The sequence below is a fragment of the Neovison vison genome, chromosome 7 (genome assembly GCF_020171115.1).
Source record: "Neovison vison isolate M4711 chromosome 7, ASM_NN_V1, whole genome shotgun sequence".
Taxonomy (NCBI): Eukaryota; Metazoa; Chordata; class Mammalia; order Carnivora; family Mustelidae; genus Neogale; species Neogale vison.
The window spans coordinates 178,442,942-178,465,041 of NC_058097.1; the positions used below are offsets into that span (position 1 = coordinate 178,442,942).

Genomic DNA, 22,100 nt, shown 5'->3' on the forward strand with positions numbered 1-22,100 from the left:
TGTCTCCAAAGGCAAAGGAAACACAAAAGCGAAAATGAACTTTTGGGACTTCATTGAGATCAAAAGCTTCTGCACAGCAAAGGAAACAATCAACAAAACGAAGAGGCAAGTCACAGAATGGGAGAAGATATTCACAAATGACACTACAGACAAAGGGCTGATATCCAAGATATATAAAGAACTCCTCAAACTCAACACTCAAAAAGCAGATAATCACGTCAAAAAATAGACAGAAGACATGAACAGACAACTCTCCAAAGAGGACATACAAGTGGCCAACAGACACATGAAAAATGTTCAACATCATTAGCCATCAGGGACCGCAGCATTTAAAGGAATGAAAGGAATGTGCATGTGAATGGTATTGAATCTGCTTTTTTAAGACCCTAGCTGATGCAGTAAAATACCCAATGAATTTGTGGAAAACTTGCAGTTAAAATTCTTTCATATTTTAGAATGAGAAATTTGAGTTTGCTTCCTTGAGTATAACTTTTGTATCTCCAGTTTTATGCTTGAAGTGGCTTTATGTAGTTCCTGGTCAAGATTTTGAAAAGATGTCTCCACATTCTTGTCACCATCAGTAAGTGCAGCAAATGGCAGAAGGAATTCATTGTTCTTTGTCTGTTTGACAGAAACTCCTTTCTCATTGTTAATCAGGTATCAAATAATTCCAGTCTCTTTAAATTGTCTGTCCTAGGCACTATCATTCTGTTACTTTTCTTTCATTGCCAAATATGACATTGAAGTTTCCAGTAGTCCATTTCAAACCTCATAACTTTTCATAGTGAATATTTCAAAATTATCATAAAACTCTTACACGGCTATAGATCTCTTAGTGTTAATGATTCTTCAGAATTCAAATTAGTACATGATTAAACATCAGTAGGGAATCCCTTTTTACTTCATATTTTTGAAACTGTCTTTTTGCTTTGAATCTTTTTTAGTATGGTTAATATATACTGTTTATTAACTCTTGTGGCCATTTCTCTTTCTTTCTGCCTAGACTTCTGTTCCTCAAGGCTTAGTTCCAGTCCGTATTTCAAAACCTCTGATGCTTTCCTTTGTGTGACCCAACCTCTGTAGGAATGATTTATTTGAGAAATGTTTACTGAGTGCATATTTTCTGCTAGCTTCTATGTATACCATAGTGAACAAAAAAGGAAAAGAGGGTCTCTGTATTCTTTTGTACACTGTTATGACTATGTAAGAATGATAACTCAGTGTAAGTTGTTTTTCTTCTCTTTCTATGCAATTTAGCATTTGGTTCTATCAGTATAATTCACATGTATACATCTATACTAACACCAAGTATTTTGTCAAAAGAATAGATCTATGTTTTAAGATCTTTTATGCCTCAAAGCACACATTTGATTTTAACAAATGCTTGTGGATTAAAAGGCTGTTGAACTTTAAGTATTAATTATGGCAGAGATGTCCAGGGGAGGACTCACTGGACAGATCCTAAATCAGTGGTAACAACAACAAAACAAAGCAAAACAAACAAAATCCCACCTTATTTATTATCTGTTGAACTTACTCTGATCAGAAGAGCTATAGGGAGAAGATGGAGCAGTTTTCCTATTTGTCTAATCACTTGAGCCTAGGGCTTTGGTTTTCAACTTTGGCCATGTATTGGAACCACCCTGGGAGCTTTACAAAAATAAATTCCCAAGTCTCTCCCCCAGAGTTTCTGATTTAATTGGTATGGAGTGTGGCCAGGACCAAGTGATTATAATGTGCAGCCAAGATTGAGAACCACTGCTTTTGGAGATAATGACAGTCAGCAGTCTCAGTTAAATTAGTAGAAGCCTTATTTTGTCTAACCATATACAATATGTATACTGAGAGAGCCTGGGAACAGTGCCATCCCGGTACTGATGAGGACCCATAGCTCGTTGAGGGAGTTGTAACTGGTCAAGTTGGGAAAATCAGAGTATCAAAGTAGATAATTACAGTAATGGATTATAACTCATTGACTAAAATAGGATTCTATTCATTTATACTCACATAGGCAAATAAATGAAGAAATTAAAAATTTGATAAGGAATGGCTTACACATATATTCTCAAATTGAAATCCTACAAAATATTTAATTACAGAGGGAAAAGGAAGAACTCAATAGTGGAAATACCTAGCCAAAAAAAAAAAAAAGAAAATCTAGCAGATACCATGTTAAATAATCAAAGTGAACATTATTAGTACTGCAACAAATCAAAATTGAATGCCACCTGACCACATCATGAGAAGAAAGCATCTGTCATACTCCTGGTCATACTCCTCCCAAAAGATTTATAACCTGTACCTAATTATGAGGAAACAGCAGGCAAACCCACACTGAGAGACATTCTACAAAGAACTGGCCTGTAACAGCTTGTGCCAAGGTCCTAGAAATCAAGGAAAGACTTGAGGAACTTACTCTAAAAGATATGACAAGTGAACGTGATGCATGATTTTGAATTGGATCCTTTTGCCATGAAGGACATTCATTATTAGTATAGTTGGCCAAACTTGGGAGTCTGAGGCTTAGATGGTAGAGATGTATCAGTGTTCATTTCCTGATTTTGATGATTGTATTGTGGTTATATGGGGGAATATTCTTGTTTGTAGGAAATACAAAGTGTACAGTTACTTGGCAAATTACTCTCCAGTGGTTCATGAAAAAACCCATTCATTGTATTGATCTTAGAACTTCTCTTAAATTTGAGATTGTTTAGGGTATCTATGATTTTATGACTCACTTCGGAATTACATAGCTGTATGTGAGGCCTCTCAGAATCTTAATTTTCTCATGGAAAGTTATGTGAAGTAGCACAATTTATGTGGGCATGATATTTTTCATGGAATATATTTTCCAAGCAATTGGAGCTCTTCAAGTGCTAAAAAAACTTTCTGGCTATTTTGATGCCTTGTATTTTTTCTGCCCTTTAAAGCAGAATGCATTGCACTTGGTCTTGTATCTCTTGATGACTAACAGTCCTGTTTTTGTGAATATTATTTTTTTCTGAAGTAATACCCAGGTCTACATCCAATTTTAGCCTTAGGGCTTGTTTTGTTTGCTCTTATCAATGTCTGGTTTTCAGTTCTGTTGATGTCAACGGTGCATGTATTTTATAGTTTGCCAGTTCTCTTTCTAGTGTATTATTTCTAATCTGTTATAGTCTCAAAAACAAGATCTGTGCTTTTTCCTTTTTTTAATATGTTAATAAAATTCTCTGTAAGGTTAAGTATAGAGATTTTATCCTAGTAATGGTTGTACTCATTGTACCCTTGTAAGCTTAATTCAGTATTATGTCTAGGCTTCAAGGAATTCTGAAAAGTGAAGAGTTACTATAAATAGAAGATGACTACTCTGTCATTTTACTAGCTTTTCTTAGAATGCCAATGAAATAAGATAATTTTATAGGAAAAATCACCTTTTTTTTTTTTTTTTTAAATTTCAGAGCTCCAGAGATTATTTTGGGGTTGCCGTTTTGTGAAGCCATAGACATGTGGTCCTTGGGATGTGTGATTGCAGAGTTATTCCTTGGATGGCCGCTCTACCCAGGAGCCTTGGAGTATGACCAGGTAACAAAACTGTCGTGATAGTTCTAGATAGAATGTAAAGAATAGGTAGAATGTAAAGAAAAATTGTAGACTAATAGGAATGCGTTTCCCCAGGTATATAATACTATGAAAACTTTTTTGAAATAAAATGACAAGGAGCGCCTGCCTGGGTGGCTCAGTTGTTAAGCATCTGCCTTGGGCTCAGGTTGTGATTCTAGGGTCCTGGGATCAAGCCCTATGTTGGGTTCCCTGCTCAGTGGGGACCTACTTCTCCCTCTGCCTGCAGCTCCCCCTGCTTGTGTGTTTTCTTGCTCTGTCAAAAAAAAAAATCTTTAAAATAAAATGACAAAAACCTGAGACCTTAGGGAATTTAAATTCAAGATCTCAAAACTGTACTTGGTTTTTTAAAAACTTTTTTTTTTTTTTAAATAATAACGGAAGTAACGTTTCATAAACAGAATTCAATCCATGGCCCCCAAAGTTGCAAAAACACTTTTTTGTATCATTTTTGTGTGTAGACATTTGAAGGGCTGGACTGTGTCCATTTAAATAATAAAGTTATGCTTGGGTGACAAACTTTGATGATGGATAAAATATTAGCCACTCCCAAGGAATAAAAGGCTTTGTAACTATTGGTCTTAAATCAACAACCATTATTGGTCTTAAGTACTTCAGTCACCTGAAACCTCTTCAGTATTTTAAGCTGTTTTTGAATGACACTAGAAGTAATCTAGTTTAACATTATTCAGATGATTCTCAGTAGAATCCAGCAAATTACTTCATTAAACTCTTTTTCTTTTCTTTTCTTTTTTTCTTTTTTTTTAAGTTTTTATTTATCTGAGAGACAGAGAGCATGAGCAGGGGGAGGGGCAGAGAGACAAGCAGACTCCTCCCCACTGAGCAGGGAGCTGGGCACAGGGCTCCATCCAGTCCCCAGGATCATGACCTGAGCTGAATGAAGTCAAACGCTTAATGGGCTGAGCCACCTAGACGCCCCCATTAACGTTTTTCATGACAGTTTTCAGTTATGTTCATTAATTAGCCTCTCTAAGCTATTAGACAGTGAATGTTGTTTGCTATTTTCCTGTGTTGTTTTGTTTTAGTCCCGAGGTTCTTTTCTGTAGTAATTATGAACTTAATCAGTATTATTTGAAAAGGTTTCATAGCATCTTCTTCATTAGATATATACTCATATTTTAGTGGAAAACATTTGTCAAAATGAACAAAATGCTTACATCAGTTTTGTGTTTCTAGTAGATATTTTTATTTAAATGGTGTACTATTTAACTTTTAATAAAAATAGAAAATAGAATATTTTAATGCAAACATGATGTAATTGTAGGAATAAAATGTGCCGTATTTCTGATTTTCAGGGCTTAACTTTCTATATCAAAAAGGGTATGAGGGGCCGCCTGGGTGGCTCAGTTGGTGAAGCAGCCAACTCTTGGTTTCAGCTCAGGCCATGATCTCAGGGTCCTGGGATTGAGCCCTGTGTTGGGTTCTGTGCTCAGTGTGGAGTCTGCCCCTCGCCCCTACCTCCCCATCTTTCTCTCTCTCTGTCTCAGATAAATAAATCTTTAAAAAAAAAAAAAAAGGCATGAGCGGTTATGGATTTGGTGATTTGCATGTTGCTGAGGTGAACCTAAAAGTCATTTAATACTATTAGATTAGATGTTATCATTAATTTTAATCCCTTATTTTCTTACAGTGACTTTCTACCCATAAGCCTCCTCTTTTATGCTAGGCTTCCTGTAGTCTCTACCTTTCATCCTCCATGTTCAGTGTGTCTCTTAGAAGGTAGTTTCTGTAATATTTTCCATACATCCTGGTTTCCTTTGGCTTTTTACCAACCACTAACTTTGATGCAGATGCTAGACGGGTGCTAGCTTTGAAAGAGTTGGTGGTTTAGTTGGGAGAGTCCCAGTAGTCCCTTAGCTGCTGAAGGACTGAAGTTACAGTCAAATGCTAGAAGTGAACCTCTGGTTTTGTGGACTACAAGTTATGACACATATGGTATTCTGGAGCTGGACACCATCTATTGGCAACTTCAGATTGATTTGCTGCTGTACGTTGAATAGGGACATCTACAGATCTTGTCTTGGACACCTGACATTAGTTCTGAAAAGGACCCTACAGATTATCTATTTACTACTCCTTCCTGTTTTATAGAAGGGATAACTGAGGCCAGAAAAATGAAATGACTTATCAAAAGTCACAATGGTAATTTTAAGGCAAAGCCCTGATCAAAGCTTTTTCTAATTCCATAATAGACTTTTTGTTTCGTAAACTGGGAACAGGTGTTAATCTGACCCAGATTAACAGTATTTTCAGAATGTATATTACTTTACTTCCAAAAGAATATGATAATTAAAAAATTTATTAGCGTATGGCATCAATAGTTAAGTAATTATTAGTTTGGTATTTTAAAAGTTATTTTGCAAAATATATGAATGGAAGTGAATAGGAGTGATGATGTAAGCATTCTTGTTTTGGTTTCGATATTAGACTTTATATACTTGTTTCCAAATATGTGTGCTGTATAGGTTTTGATAAATGTCTATTTTCAAGATAAGGGAACTCCCTCTATTCCTAATTTCCCGATTTTTTTCCCCTATATTGGCTTTTGACTTTCAGATGCCTTTATGCATCTATTAAAATGATCATTTAAGTGTTCTTTGGTTGTTTTTTACTTTAGTTTATTTATTAATGTGGTTGGATTTCATAGATTTTTGCCAGCTTTGTAGATTATGATTATCTAATTAGAATGTATAGAGGCCATCAATAAGGTATGCCTTTATCTGTTATCTGTTCCCTGTTCTAGTCATCAGCTGCCCTGATATACTTGGACACCTAATTGGGATGCTGTTGCTATTTTATTTTTAAACTTACTCTTTTTTTTCTTACAGTGACAGTACAGTGGATAATGGTAATATTATTAATTAATACTTACTGAGCTCTTTTATATGTCAGAAACTGCTTCTACACTTTCATTAATTCATTTAATGCTCCCAACAACCTTATACTGCTAGAGGTACATACTACTATTGCCTCTGTTTTACAGATGAGGAAACGAAGCTGTGGGGAAGTTAAATAACTTGCCCCAAGAATCCAGCACAGGCAATATGAATCCAGAATTTATGCTGTTACAGTGGACCACATCTCCACTACCTTATGGATAATGATACTTTCAAGGCAATATGGGGGAGAGTTAAAAGGGCCCAACTAAAAACCCCGCTGTGGTCTATGCTCAGATCCTGGCATGAGCCCTCTTCCAGACTCCACTTTCACCCTACTACTGGGTTTCTGCTGTCACTGGAAGAGGGTGTTCATGGTCTTTATGTTAGTTTCTCAAATCCATCAACCTCCACCCATATTCTGTCTGCAGACTAAGTTCTAGGGTTGGAGCCAGGAGCTTAGTTTATCAGTTTTTCCTATGATAACATTTTGTACAAATCTTTATCTCTCAATATATGTTGTATAAGATAGTCTTTTTTTTTTGGTTTTGCTTTTATTAATAACATTGCTTTTAACAACAGAAATAATCTTATTACAGATACATCAGCATTATTTATAAAGGGGAAGCTTGGCCAATTAATTTGGGAAATTCAGTTCAACACAAACATGGCAGTTCTATATTTTATACATGTACTAATAACTTTAAAATAATATAAATCTAAAATCGACAGAACCAAAAGAAAAATAGATAAACCCACAATCATAATTAGAAATTTTAGCACATTTCTTTCAGTAATTGATGGAGCAAAAATAGAAAAATGATTAGTATAGAGGATTTTGGGCCCGTGATTAACTAAGTCGATTTAATGACACAGGCGTAGAGTACTACATTCAGTACTACATGCAAAACCGCAGAACGCACACTTTTTAAGTGCACATGGAACATTTACAAAAACAAAGACTTTCAGTGAAATACGTTGTAACTTAACTCCTTTACTCTTGTTGGTATGTCTTATATCTCACCTTCATTTAACCTAATGCAATAACAGGTTTCTTTTTTCCAAAGGAGGTAAAAAAGAATTTATGGTAGGCTCATAATTACTATATACTTAAAAGCCACATTTGAGTCACCAGGAAAAAATATGCAGATTATTTTAATTCTTCATTATGGGGTTTGTGTTCTGGCTCTTTAATCATCTTTATCATCTATTTCTTAAAGCTTCTCCAAGGCAATTTCTTCTTTAAATTTTGGATTCTACAAGTAGGCCTTGACCTTGCTGAAAATTTCCTATGTGTCATATTTTCTCATCCATGCATTTCATTTCCATTCTTACACAAACGAGTGGTATGTGTGTTTAGAGAAGGCTGCCCTGCAAATTGGTACTGTGCTGGAATCCCTTCCTGTCATAATTGTGGGTGTACTGTCTTGTTAGTATTCTGTGTATTGGATTGAACTTCTGTTTACCAGGGAAACATCAAAAACATTCCAGGGAATTAAATAATATTTTTATGGGTTAATGGGCGGTGTTGACTTCATAAATGGTGATTGTTCTTGCAAAATGTTTGCTGGAGTTTATATAGAATCTCATCAAGAACAGCTAAAAGTCTGAATTCATACTCCAGTTATTTTACTTGATAATTTCAAGTCATTCCCTATGTAAGAAAAATAAAATGGACTATTTCACCTCCTGAGTGTTAGGAGGAAGTGGGAATCTTTAAAGTTCTTTTTGTCAGGTTATTTGGTTACGTAGAGACTTTCTCAAGTAAGCTGGCTCAAGTAAGAGTTCCTGTACTTAGTCTAGACTGTCACAAAAATCCAAGAATGGAGTTATAATATGACAGCATCTTGTGAAGTCTGGAGTTGGAGGTGCTTTTGGTTTCAAAGGAACACTTAATGGAATTAATAGACATCAGTAGAACTTCACTTTTGTGGGGATCCTAAGTGTGATTTAGCTGCTCTTCAGGTGATTTTATCTGCTCTGGTTCTAACTTGCTGAGTTTCTATGCATTCTGGACTTTGGTTAGGTTAGCATGGCCACTGGATAAGCTTATCCCTCGGTAGTGATTGCTGTTTGTTAATTCACATTCCTGACATTATAACTCTAATTTTCTTATTAGCTTATTTCTAGTCAAGTTCACAGTGTGGATTTATGAATTAATTGCTTTTGAGTCAGGCTTTCACCCTTCATTCACTGGGGACAGAGGAGGGTGAGTCCCTTCATGTATTAGAGGGTACAGTTAGAATAGTTTTCTCTCTCTCTCTCTATCTCTTTCACTCTTCCTTTCTTCCTTTCTTTTTTGTCAGAGTGAGAGAGAGAGCACAAGTAGGGGAGCAGTAGGCAGAGGGAGAGGGGGAAGTAGGCTCCCTGCTGAGCAAGGACCCCCCCCACCCCCCGCCCCCGCAATGTGGGACTTGATCCCAGAACCCTGGTATCATGACCTGAGCAGACCCATAAAACGGCTGAGACACCAAGGTGTCCCTTGAACAGTTTTTCTTTAGAAGACAGGACAGGCATTATGACCAAAAATAAATTGACAAGATCAGTTGCCATTTGTTTTGTTTTTAGTGCTCTCTCAGATTCATAGGTACATTAATTGTCTGATTCCTCGTGTTCTTTAGTACTTTGTTTTCTTCTTCATAATAGCACTTCCTAGCTTAATTGCATATTATGTGCTTAAATATTTATTCTACTAAATTATATGCGTTTGCAGATTGTCACCATGTTTTATTCATCTGTGTATCTTTAGCATCTGACATAATGCTCTGTGTATGTTTGTTGAATGGTTGAACACCTTTCCTACCATCGGAGAGACTCTGATGTAGCGTTTAGGTACTGGACCCTTGGTACTTTTCACTTTCTGTGAATATGTGTCTGGTATGAACTTCAGGTTTCTGGTTTGGGAGGTTAGTGTTGGTGTCTGTTGCTGGGAAATGCATGAGGATTAGCAGATTTCAGGGAAAATTCAGTTTAGGATATGTTCCCTTTGAGGTTCCTCAGGTCCAGCCAGGTGGAGAGTTTCAGTAAGCAGTTGGCTCACAGCTCCAGGGCTAGAGATAAATATTTAAATATGGATTTAGGGATAAAACTATGGGCACTTGGGGCTTATAGAGGGAAAGAGGACAGATACAACTTCTTACCTTACTGATGAAGCCCTCTGCCTGCTAATTCAGTTTTACCTCTTGTCATTTTTCACTGAGTGAACCTTTGTGCTTCCAGGATCCAAGTGTGTGGGTATTTTCTCCTGATTTTGCATATTTATTCATATTACGACCTTAGCATAAATCATAGTCAGATGCCCCGCTCCCCTTCCAGGGCTAAAGAACTCTTAACCTGTAGTTTTAAACTCAACTTGAGCATCACCTCTTCTGGAGCTTTATGTGACTACAATTATTTTAGGTGCCCCTTTTCTGTCTTTCCATAAGCACGTATTTATTATGGTACTTACAACCCTGTATTACAATTGTTTACTTGTATGCTCCACACTAGAATTTCTTGAGGGCATAGACTACACCATTTAATTCTTGACCTAACTCTAGCTTAGTGTCTGATAGAGAATAGGTGTTCAGTTAATACTACTACATGTAAAGAATAAATTCTTAGGTTTTATAAACTCTTTTCCAGATCCGATATATTTCTCAGACTCAAGGTTTACCGGGAGAACAGTTGTTAAATGTGGGCACGAAATCCACAAGATTTTTTTGCAGAGAAACAGATATTTCTCATTCTGGTTGGAGATTAAAGGTAATTCATTTTTTAAAAATTTAGAAAAACATTTTTTCTAAGATGCCTCATGTGGATAATATCCCTCATGCTTATTTTTCTTTTATTGTATTTCTAATTCTGAATTTTCATTTTTGACCCCTCCCCACTTTTTAAGGGGTGGGGGGGAGAAAAAGCCTTCCCCGAATAATGTAGCTCATTCTCTAACCTGGCAACAAAATTATTAACTCATCTTAAATGGTTTTTTAAATTTTATGTGTGTAATTACTTTTATGTTGTGTGTTTCATCTTCTCTACCCAGTTTCCCATTATTAAGCTTTATAAGGACCAAATTTCACCATTTACTCCATAACCCAAGTACTTAATTTATTCCTAGCTCTTTGGGAGATTAGTAAAACCTCAGTGATTAACTTTCTAACCAGTTACTTTTTCATATATATTTTAACCTGAACCAAGCTCTTCTCATTTTTTTGGGTGCTTTTAAAAAAGTATGTTTTTGGTAGTTACTCTTTTGAAATTCCTTGCCTAATGTGCTAGAACTAAAAAATAAAGAATTTTCAAATGATGGGTAATATATTATTTTTCCTCTTTGACATGTCCAATAAGACACTAGAAGAGCATGAGGCAGAGACAGGAATGAAGTCTAAAGAAGCCAGAAAGTACATATTCAACAGCCTGGATGATATAGTGCATGTGAGTACCATGGCCATGTTTGTTAGTCTTCTCTGCCTACGGTGATGGACTTGAACGCCAAGGATGCCACCACACGTTAATCATCATCTAAAGGATTGCAGAGTGCTTGCTGGATTTAAGTTTTCAAACAAAATTGATTCTAATGTTTCAGCCTCTCGGGAACTAAATTGCATTTATCTTTATCAGATATTTAATTTATACCATCCTGTGCTTTAGTAAAAGGTATTTTTTCAAGAGGGAAAATCCTAGCTGTACCAATTTCTCTTTCTTATATTTTGTTAGGAGTGGAAATTCGTTAAAAAATTTTTTCCCTTGCTTTGAATGCTGTTTGGTACCTTGAAACATTTTGCATATTTGTTAAAACTCAAGTACGCATTTTATTTTGAAATAATTGTAGTTCTCTGTTCTTTCCTGTGTTGTGGTATGTTTTTTTAAACTGTGAGTCTTTAACATATACTACCTTCTGTGGCTTGTCTATTTATTTATTTATTGGCTGATGACTTGAAATTTTGATCTTATAGGTGAACACAGTGATGGATTTGGAAGGAAGTGATCTTTTGGCTGAGAAAGCTGATAGAAGAGAATTTGTTAGTCTGTTGAAGAAAATGTTGCTGATTGATGCAGATTTAAGAATTACTCCAGCTGAGACTTTGAACCATCCTTTTGTTAATATGAAACATCTTCTAGATTTCCCTCATAGCAACCAGTATGTTACTTTAAAATCGTTTAAAATGATCTGGAGAAATAACTAAGTCTGTAGAAAATTAGTATGTTAGAGGATGATTCAATATATTTATTAAATGAAAGTAAATGGAGTCAAAAGCGGTTAAGCTAACTTGGCTAAATTCACATGGACTGGTAAGTGGCAGCTAGTACTAGAACATAAATCCGAGTTGCATTCCAGTGTTCTTTTTCCAAAATATCATACTGAAATGACTGAACATCTTTGTTTTTATGTGACATTCTTACCATAATAACCAGGTATGTGTATATAATAAAAGGAAGTGTTAACAATTTTCACCCCCTTAGGCGTCCTGCAAACTCCTTTATTTTCCCTTCACACCATTTGCTTTCCCTGCCCACACCTTCTCCTCTGTGTTGTGGAAGGAAGGGAGGTTTTTTTATTGGAGATATATTCTCAAGTTGAGAAGGTCTTATCAGAGTTACCTTAGACAATTTTTTTTAATTTTTAATTTTTTATTAACATATAATGTATTATTAGCCCCAGGGGTACAGGTGAATTGCCAGGTTTACCCACTTCACAGCACTTATCATAGCACATACCGTCCCCAATGACCACAACCCAAACCTTAAACAAATCTTACGAATTTTTTGAACCCCACGCCTTTTAATATTTTATAAAATATTTTTAATATATTTATATAACTTAATATTATTTAATGACTGATGTTAGTATTTTTAGATGACTGAATAAAGAAGGTATAGGGACAAACTAGTATTCATTATTATGGATAACCCTTAAAATTGGTATTTTTATAAAGCCCAACTACTTTCCCCATCCCTGTCCCCAAAAAGTTAAAAATACCTAATGATTTCCATATATAAGACTTTGAAGATAACATGATAACCATATACTTTGTACCAGTAGTTTAGGAATGTAGAGCTCTGGAAATTTAGGAAAAATTATTTTGGGCAGGGGTCATAAAACTAGATTGTGCTAGTCAAAAAATGCTTACTATTTCTTTGATGTCTTAGAAAATACTGCAGATATAAGGTATCCTTCCACTTGCTTTAAAATTCAATCTTGTGTAGGTTTTTCTGGTAGAAATTTTTTTCCTTTGGAAACTTTAAATTTTAAACTACTCTAAACATTTAAAATAATACTACAATTACCTTTCTTTCTTTCTTTTTTTTTTTTTTTTTTTTGCAGTGTAAAGTCCTGTTTTCATATTATGGATATTTGTAAGTCCCACCCAAATTCATGTGACACAAATAATCACAATAAAACTTCACTTTTAAGACCAGTTGCTTCAGGCAGTACTGCTAATCTGACAGCAAATTTTACTAAAATTGGCACATTAAGAAATCAGGTAAGAATTTAAGAGTATTTAATAATTTATACTCCTTTTTTTATGATGGCTTATTTTGCTTTTAAGGTATATGGAAGTCTTACGTCAGCTGTTAGAAGTCACATGCTGGTGAAGGTCTCACTGTGGTTATTTTGTGAAATCTTGAATATTTCAGGGAAACAATCAGAGCATGACTACTAAAGCTCATTTATTTTATCACCTTTCACTCTGTCAGTATCCCCTACTTACCTTTCTATGCAGCAGCTCTACAAATTGAATAAAACCAGTTTCTGGGTCCATTTTTATCAATAGAAGTATGATTTTAAGAAGTGTATTTGAATTGCTTTTGTAAAGCATGCATGTAGCAGTTAGAAGACTGCTCCAGGTAATGCTGCCTGTGCTCATCCTTTCAGGCATTAACCACGTCCGCTCATTCAGTGGTGCACCATGGAATTCCTCTGCAGGCCGGGACTGCTCATTTTGGTTGTGGTGATGCCTTTCAGCAGACCCTGATTATCTGTCCCCCAGCTATTCAAGGTACTCTTTGATTTAAATTAGACTTTAAACTTAACTTTTAAACAAACTTAGGCACCTAGTAATTAAATATGTTGCATATATTTATATAATAGTGTGCTACATTTGAATTTAATTTAAGCTGATCAGTAGCCTTTAGACCAGTGACACTCGTCTCTTGACTGGGGCTCCACTGTAATCATCACTAACAAAATGGGTCATATGATAATTATATTTCCTGTAGTGTCTAGCACAATGAAATACCTTAGTAGAAATTAGCAAGTTTGGAAAGCTGTGGGATTTCTTGAGTTGTTATCACAGCTCCAGATGTTTAGGTAAGTACCTTTTGTTTGTCTGTTCTTACGAGACAAAGTTCTTAAGTGACTGAGAAGTCAGTTCTTTAAATTTTGGTCAAAGAAATTCTTTTTTTTTTAAATTTAAAATTTTTAAAATTCGGGACGCCTGGGTGGCTCAGTTGGTTAAGCAGCTGCCTTCGGCTCAGGTCATGATCCCAGCGTCCTGGGATCGAGTCCCACATCGGGCTCCTTGCTTGGCAGGGAGCCTGCTTCTCCCTCTCCCTTTGCCTGCCATTCTGTCTGCCTGTGCTTGCTCTCTCTCCCTCTCTCTCTCTAATAAATAAATAAAATCTTAAAAAAAAAAAAGATTTAAAATTTTTAAAATTCAGTTAATTAACATGTAATGTATTATTTGTTTCAGGGGTACAGGTCTGTGAGTCATCAGTCTTAGATCATTCTTAGCACTCACCATAGCACATACCCTCCCCAGTGTCCATCACCCAGCCACCCTATCCTTCTCCCCACTCCCTGCAACCCTCAGTTTGTTTCCTGAGATTGAGTCTCTTATGGTTTTTCTCCCTCTCTTGTTTTGTCTTGTTTCATTTTTTTTCTGCTCTTCCCCTGTGATCCTCTGCCTTGTTTCTTAAATTCTGCATATCTGTGAAATCCTGTGATAACTGTCTTTCTCTGAGGACTTATTTCACTTAGCATTGTACCCTCTAGTTCCATCCATGTTGTTGCAAATGGCATGATTTCATTTTTTTTGGATGGCTGGTCAAAGGAATTTTATCCCAAAATTTTAGAGTCTTGTTTTATGCCCATACCTTAGGATTAAAAAGAGATTGATTTTTGACTCAGTTAGATTATGTCCCTTACTTAGATAAAAAGGAAATTAAAACTTCAAGTGATATGAGTGGCAGAATCCTTTGAAGAGCCATAAATTCTCAAACCATGGAACTTGTTAGTGGTTCTTAAAAGACAGTAGCAGCCAGCGTTATGGATGGAATAATCAGATAAAACATGACTTATAGGTCCTTTCCTAGCATTTTGTCTTTGCTAGGCTTTAACCTCTAGTTCTGTCTTAAAGCAAGAGGTTAACTCCAGATGAGGCCCTAAGTGACTCTTGGAAGTGCAGTGGGAATACTACATAGTGTTGGGGAACGCGGTCGGTGCTCAATCAGGATGCCTGAGATACTCTGCCGTTTGCGGTGTCATTCTAGATGAATCTGTTAACCTGTTTTCAGCCCTAATCAAAGGAAATGGGCTGAATAGATAGTATCTTGGTGAGTTCTAACTCTAGTATTTCTGTATTGTGTGGGTTATTAGAAATTTTTATTTGATTTAAGGATTTGAGCAATGATTCTAAAGTTCTAATATGTCCTACAGTGCCTTAAGCACTGAGATATGTTGACTTGATTGGCTGGAAATAAGAGATGTGAAAACATGGTCACTCTGTAGCCGTTTTTGTTCTGCTTTATTTTCATCTTTTATATATAATTGGATTTTCGTATGAGGTTTCAAGAGAAAGATTTGTAGCACTAAAAATAAAAAACAACAGCTTAGATGGTTGATTTTTAAGATGAAATTGTGGACCAGGGTGGTCTGTAAGTATCTGTGATAGTAACCCATGGCTGGGAGTAATAAAAACACCCACATCATCATGATGTCAGCACTCTTAAAGATGCTGTTGTGTTTATTTTTTATTTTTTTGTTTTTTGTTAGTTGTTAATTATAAAAATTTCAAACCTATAAAAAAGTTCAAAAAGTGTAACATAATGCCTTCTACCCTAGATTCAACAAGTGTTAACATTTTGCCATATCTGCTCTGTCTACCTGTGTAAACATACGTATATTGTTTGATAGTGGTAGACATTTTACTTCTAAATACTTGAGCATGCAAGACTGATGTATGCTTCTTTGTTTTTTAATCAGTTATCATGTAAGTGGGGTCTTGACAGATGCATTTTCACTTAGATGAGTTTTTACTCTGTACTAATAAATAGATTAAGTTCCTTTTTTGTTGAAGTAGGCTCCGTGCTCAGTGTGGAGCCCAGTGGAGCTTGAACTTATCTTGAGATCAAGAGCTGAGCTGAGACCAAGATTTGGATACTTAACCAATGAAGCCACCCAGGCACCCCAGATTCTTTTCTAATAATTTCCCCCTGTTTACCAAACAGTCAACTTGAGTCACCTTGAGGGTCACTCACTTGCAGTGTGAATTAGCTCATCAAGATTTAGAATAGCAGTTCTTTTTTTCAGAGCCTACCTTCTGTTTGTAGCAAAAATTTAAAAGGCTTGTGAGACACATTTCTAAACATAGTCAAACATCATTCTTCAAACATTCAGTGAGGCATCAGAGAAATCTTTTCTCTTTGAATGAATGTGCCTTATAGTTGATAAAAGATTAGTAACCTTTCTATACATTATACATATGCCAACAGCTATATGATTGATTCATAATGAGGGTAGCAAGGAAAAGGAGATACCAGCAGACTCATTAACTTTTTAAATGCCAAGAACAATATTTGCGAACTAGAATTAGCAGTTAAGACAAAGGAAAATGCTTGTTAGCTTGTGTAACAGGTACATTGTAGCAGGACATGTAGGTTTTGTAAATATGTTGGCTCATCATTTCTTGTCTTAGTGTAGTGTCTAGCTTTCCCTCTAATCTGCTTTAGGATCCCTGTAGAAAATCCCAATATTGGTCTTCTTACTGCTTTCACTCATAATGTGCTCCCAGTCCATTTTGAAGAAACATCTTACTTTATTTTTTTATTTTTAAGGATTTTATTTATTTATTTATTTGACAGAGAGGTAGAGAGCACAAGTAGGCAGAGCAGCAAACAGAGGGAGAGGGAGAAGCAGGCTCTCTGCTGATGCAGGGCTGGATCTCAGGATCCTGGGATCATGATCCTAGGATCATGACCTGAGCTGAAAGCAGATGCTTAATGACTGAGCCACCCAGGTGCTCCTGAAGAAACGTTTTAAATAGTTATTGGGAAGCTGTTGGGGAGCAGTTATGGAACCATTATAGTTTGTATTTTAAGTAAATTTTGTGTCTGTCCCACTTTCCATTTTTTACTTTGGGGGTACAGTGTATAGGTTCATCATGCCTTTCATATATTCCCCCTGCTATACATATAACATGTAGATATAACTATATTGGTCCCTTTTTAAGGTTAAGAAAGACTTAGGCAAGCTCTTATTTAACAAATTTGAGTGTATATTAAACAAGTATTTAACATTATTTTGGCAGTCTGAAGAGCTAGTTATTCATCCCCTCTGGTTGAAAGCTGCTGTTTTAGAATCAAATACATTTCAACAAAATTCTCCTGTTGTACTAGAACAATCTTTAAACTTTTGTGCCTGCTGTGCAGGTATTAAAGCACATCTAATCAAACAAAGATGAAGTTTCAGCTAACCTAATAACTGTATAGAAAATTGGGATCTTAACCACATTGAAGTTAATAAAAATAAGTTAGACCTCACGAGGAGAGAAGATAATAGGAGAATTCTTCTCATTATAAGGCATCAATTATGAGGATAATTTAAGGGCAGCTTGATTTTTGTTGGGATTTGAGAATTCGCTCTGTCCTTTCATCCTTGTCCAAGTAAATTCTGCTTTTTTCTCTGATGAGATTATCTATTGCCGTCATATATCTAGACTGCCTGGGTACGCTTATATTTTATTTCTTAGAGAATTTGCTGATCAAGACATGCTTTTTGGAAGAGTGAGGTCAGTTTAAAAAAAAATAATCTGTAGATCTTTGTTAAACTTAATTCTAGCTTTTTAGGTGGAGCTCAGTGGGTAGAACACCCTGGTGGTAGGAGAAAAGCCTCTGTGAAGAACAATAAACACAACCAAATTCACATTCTCTTTAGGATTAACACTTATAATGTATTTGTGCAATAAAATTATAGGGTTATTTTTCAGTAGTAAAATAAAACAATTGTAGTATTTTTCTCTTATGACTGATCAGAAACATATAAAATCACATTTATGCAAAAACTACTGATACTGAAATAATCTGGCAGCCCATGTTGAAAGTCATTGCTCAGGAGACTGGAACTGTGAAGTAGTGAATTTATTCTCATAACTGAGCTTTCTGAGCTTGGAGAGTGTCCCTAAAATCTTGAGTCATTTGAGGTGATACTATTTCACTGTCTCAAAGTTTAATATGAGACAGTATTTGCAAGGTACTTTTGCAATATATGACATAGAAGTATTAACAGGATTAACATGAGTGGCAGTCCTGCTTTCTAATTTTCCTAGTGGGTGAGCAAAGTGGAACATATTTGTCTTGGAGTTCCAGTAGCTTTCTCCTAGGAATACTAGTACAGTAAGCCACATTGGTCAAAACTCAGCTGTATTATCATATTAGGCATGAAAGATTATTTTTGCTTTTTCTTTGGAGATAGAAATGAGTGTGTCACCCCTGAATTTTCTTGACTCAGGTAGACCATCATGGTCATTGAAATGTGAAGTTACGATACATTTTCCCCCTCTCTGATGCCAAAAGTGTAAGATCCTGTTAGAGTTCTTAAAGAAGAGAATACTAAGCATAGCTGAGTTTGTATGAGAAGATGTACATTACCTGCTAGAAGATCAGTATGTTGGGCTGGACTCACCTTTCCATGTCCTTTATCATAGTGGCAAAACTATTTAAAAAGGAAATAAAGCTAGAACAGCAAACTTTAAAAGGAGTGGGAGGTTTCAAGAAAAATAAATGATTGGATTTGGTGGTGTGCATTTTAAAGCAGTAGAAGGAGAAGCTTTATATCAATTTTTGGAATGTTGTACCATTAGGTAGGTAGAAAGAACCTCGCTTTCCTAATAGATTGCTTTGTTAATGCTATGAACATTTTATGTCAGAGATGGTTTTAAAATCCTAATCAGAATTTTAGAAATTCTTTGAATTTAAAAGTTTTGTAAGTGAACTCAGAGAAATAGTTTTTGATTTAAGAACTGTGTTTTCTTTTTCCTTTGTCATAGGTATTCCTGCAACACACGGTAAACCTACTAGTTATTCACTAAGAGTAGATAACACAGTTCCCCTTGTAACTCAAGCCCCAGCTGTACAGCCACTACAGATCCGACCCGGAGTTCTCTCTCAGGTTGGTAATAATTTATTATTTTTGCACATGTACTGTCGTCCTTATTCTCAAGTAAGGCACTTATCTACTTGTGATATACCAGCCTGTGCTGCTGAGAAATAGTGAAAATGATCTGGATGGGAATTCTGTCTTCTGTAGTTATTGGCTTTGACTTTTACATAATTATTAATGATCGTTACTGTAATGTATTTTTTATTTTAAGATGGCGTATTGATGAATTACTTGTAACTCACAGGCTTTTCTTTGCTTCTGGTTTAGCAGACCTGGTCTGGCCGAACGCAGCAGATGCTCGTACCTGCCTGGCAGCAGGTCACACCCATGGCTCCTGCGACTACTGCGTTAACCTCTGAGGGGGTGGCTGGTTCCCAAAGACTTGGAGACTGGGGGTAAGTTACAAACGAAAATACTTGTTTGTGAAGTTTGCAAAATACATCTTGCTCTAGAAGGGATTCAGTTTTTCTAAACTTTCTCCCTAGGAAAATGATTTCACACAGTAATCATTATAGCTCAGTGATGCCACAACCTCTTCTAACCAATCAGATAACTCTATCGGCCCCACAGCCAATTAGTGTGGGCATCGCGCATGTTGTGTGGCCTCAGCCTGCCACTGCGAAGAAAAACAAGCTGTGCCACAACAGGTCAGTGTCCGCAGGTTAACTTTCCTCTGCATTTTGAAAATTAGTCTTTAAATTTTGCATGTACACTAAAGGGTCACTCTGTTTTATTCAAAATGACCTCTTTGATAGCTTTGTTACAAACACTAAGCCAGCTCCCTTCTCAATTTCTCAGAGGTATTTTGGTAAAACTAATGGAATGGGAGCCAGGAAGAGAGGAAATAAATGCTTTCAGTTGGTAAGATTGTCTTTATTGCCCTTTTGATTTATTATCTATGTATTATTTTAGACACTCAGATACCTCATTTACCAAGAAATGACCATTTTAATGTATGTAACTGCAATCTACAGTGATAGTTCTAGAGATAATATATTTATAAAATGATCTATATGTTAGTATGTTATATACATGATCTTGAACACATGAAGCTTCACATTGTTCATTTTAACAAAATGTCTTAGGAAAATGTCATGTGTATATTTTGATTATAGGAATGACACATTATTCCTTTGATTGCAGGAGTAATTCGTTGCAGAATACGATTGTCCCACATTCAACATTTATTTCGCCAAAGATCGTAAATGGAAAGGATGTGGAAGAAGTACGTTGTATAGAAACACAGGACAATCGTAACTCAGAAGCAGAGGCGAGAGACTGTTGTGAAACATCTGTCCGGCAGGACTCTGATTCATCAGTTTCCGACAAACAGCGGCAAACCATCATCATTGCTGACTCCCCAAGCCCAGCAGTGAGTGTGATCACTATTAGCAGTGACACTGATGAGGAGGAGCCAGCCCAGAGACACTCACTCAGAGAGTAAGTGCCCAAAGCAGTTCCTAGTGTTGGTGCCACATCCTTACGTAGCGATGGCGCCCTCTGGTGTGCTGAAAAACACCTTTCTGGGACTTAACCTCTGGTCTGTCAATGTCCTTTGGAATAAACATCCTGAATAGTAATTAACATGATTATTATAGTATTTCTCCTCTATTAGTAAACTGTAGGTTTTTGTCCACGTAGGGCATGCTGAACTGCTTCATATCCTTAATTAAATAATGGAAATTTGGGCTACTTCTCATTTTTGACCTATGGTTTTCCCATCCCTCTTTTGCTAGATGTAAAGATAGTCTGGATTGTGAAGCTTGCCAGAGCACTTTGAATATCGATCGGATGTGTTCATTAAGTAGTCCTGACAGTACTCTGAGCACCAGCTCCTCAGGGCAGTCCAGCCCATCCCCTTGCAAGAGACCGAACAGGTAAGGGAATCTGTGGTGGCATACCGTGAATACTGAGTCTGCTGAAAATCCTGTAATTTCTTTTGTTACTTAAGTACATAAGTGCCTGTCAGTTTACCACAGTGGCCTCTCTCGTGAATATAATTTTTTAACCAGATCACTTTTTAGAAACTTGAGTTTTTTGCTTGGTTGTGGTTTTTTTGTTTGTCTATTTGAAATATATTATAGAGAGACAGCACAGCAGGGAGAGTGGCAGACAGAGGAAGTGGTAGAAGCAAGCTCCCCACCGAGCGGAGAGCCTGATGCAGAACTTGATTCCAGGACCCTGGGATCATGACCTGAGCCCAAGGCAGATGTGTAACTGACTGAGCCACCCAGGCAGCCCTAGAAACTTGGGGTTTAAGTAATGCTTTTCTTTTATTGTTGTAGAACACATCTAAATGAAAAATTGAGCTTCTAATAAATGAGTTTTAAAGAATCATTTGTTTTTGGAAGGATAGAAAAAGCCATATCCTCAAGTTCTCCATGGACTACAATTATTACTTCAATTTGGAATAAGAATATACAGCAAAATAAATATTTTGGGAAAATAAAAGGAATTTGTGCATAATAAAGTAATAACCCACTGTCAGTAAGATATCCAATATGATTTTTTTCTCTCACTGGTGATTGATTTGCATGGTTTTACTTTCCTTTCCTACTCTTTTTTTGGCCAGGGACATGCATTGCCACTAAAGTAGTGAGCTTTTCCTCATCAGCGTGCTATCCCAGCACATGAAGAGATAAACCATAAAGATCTCAGTAAAATACATTTGATTTCAACTTTTAGAAATTCTTTTTTTAGTGGAAACAAAATTTGAAAAGTTCTTAAGTCTTAATTTTATACATTTGTTTTCTCTTTTTTTCTTAGTTGGGAAATACAGTATTGAATATTTTGGAAGATGTAAAGATGTTTTAACACATCTTTTTGTGAATTGCTTATAAAATGGTTTGGCAGTTGACATAGATATACATTTCTGTAAATATGTATATCTATATAAAAATATATTATGTAAATGTACAAATAAATATAACTAAAAGTGTATATATATATATATATATATATATGGGCACCTGGGTGGTTCAGTGTGTTAAGCCGCTGCCTTTGGCTCTGATCATGGTCTCAGGGTCCTGGGATCATGCCCTACATTGGGCTCTCTGCTCAGTGGGGAGCCTGCTTCCTTCTCTCTCTTTGCCTGCCTCTCTGCCTACTTGTGATCTCTGTCTGTCAAATAAATAAATTAATAATATTTTTAAAAAAATTTTTAAAAGTACATATATAAAAAGAGATGCTTCAAATTGTTAAGTATGAAATGAATAATTAAAATGGACCATCATTAAGTCAGT

At 36.1% G+C, this 22,100-nt stretch overlaps 1 protein-coding gene across 5 annotated transcripts in view; it reads left to right on the top strand.

Moving 5' to 3' along the window:
- HIPK3 (homeodomain interacting protein kinase 3) overlaps positions 1-22,100 on the top strand; it is a 95,596-nt gene that overhangs the window by 66,283 nt on the left and 7,213 nt on the right. For 2 of the 5 annotated variants that reach the window (XM_044259042.1, XM_044259045.1), the window contains exons 3-14: positions 3,441-3,564; positions 10,122-10,241; positions 10,827-10,913; positions 11,435-11,619; positions 12,805-12,964; positions 13,357-13,480; positions 18,746-18,867; positions 19,126-19,253; positions 19,344-19,505; positions 19,657-19,719; positions 20,002-20,298; positions 20,595-20,735. In XM_044259042.1, coding sequence (XP_044114977.1) covers positions 3,441-3,564; positions 10,122-10,241; positions 10,827-10,913; positions 11,435-11,619; positions 12,805-12,964; positions 13,357-13,480; positions 18,746-18,867; positions 19,126-19,253; positions 19,344-19,505; positions 19,657-19,719; positions 20,002-20,298; positions 20,595-20,735 — 1,713 coding nt within the window. The remainder of the gene's footprint in view (positions 1-3,440; positions 3,565-10,121; positions 10,242-10,826; positions 10,914-11,434; positions 11,620-12,804; positions 12,965-13,356; positions 13,481-18,745; positions 18,868-19,125; positions 19,254-19,343; positions 19,506-19,656; positions 19,720-20,001; positions 20,299-20,594; positions 20,736-22,100) is intronic. The other 3 variants (XM_044259044.1, XM_044259046.1, XM_044259047.1) reach the window with 3 other exon arrangements.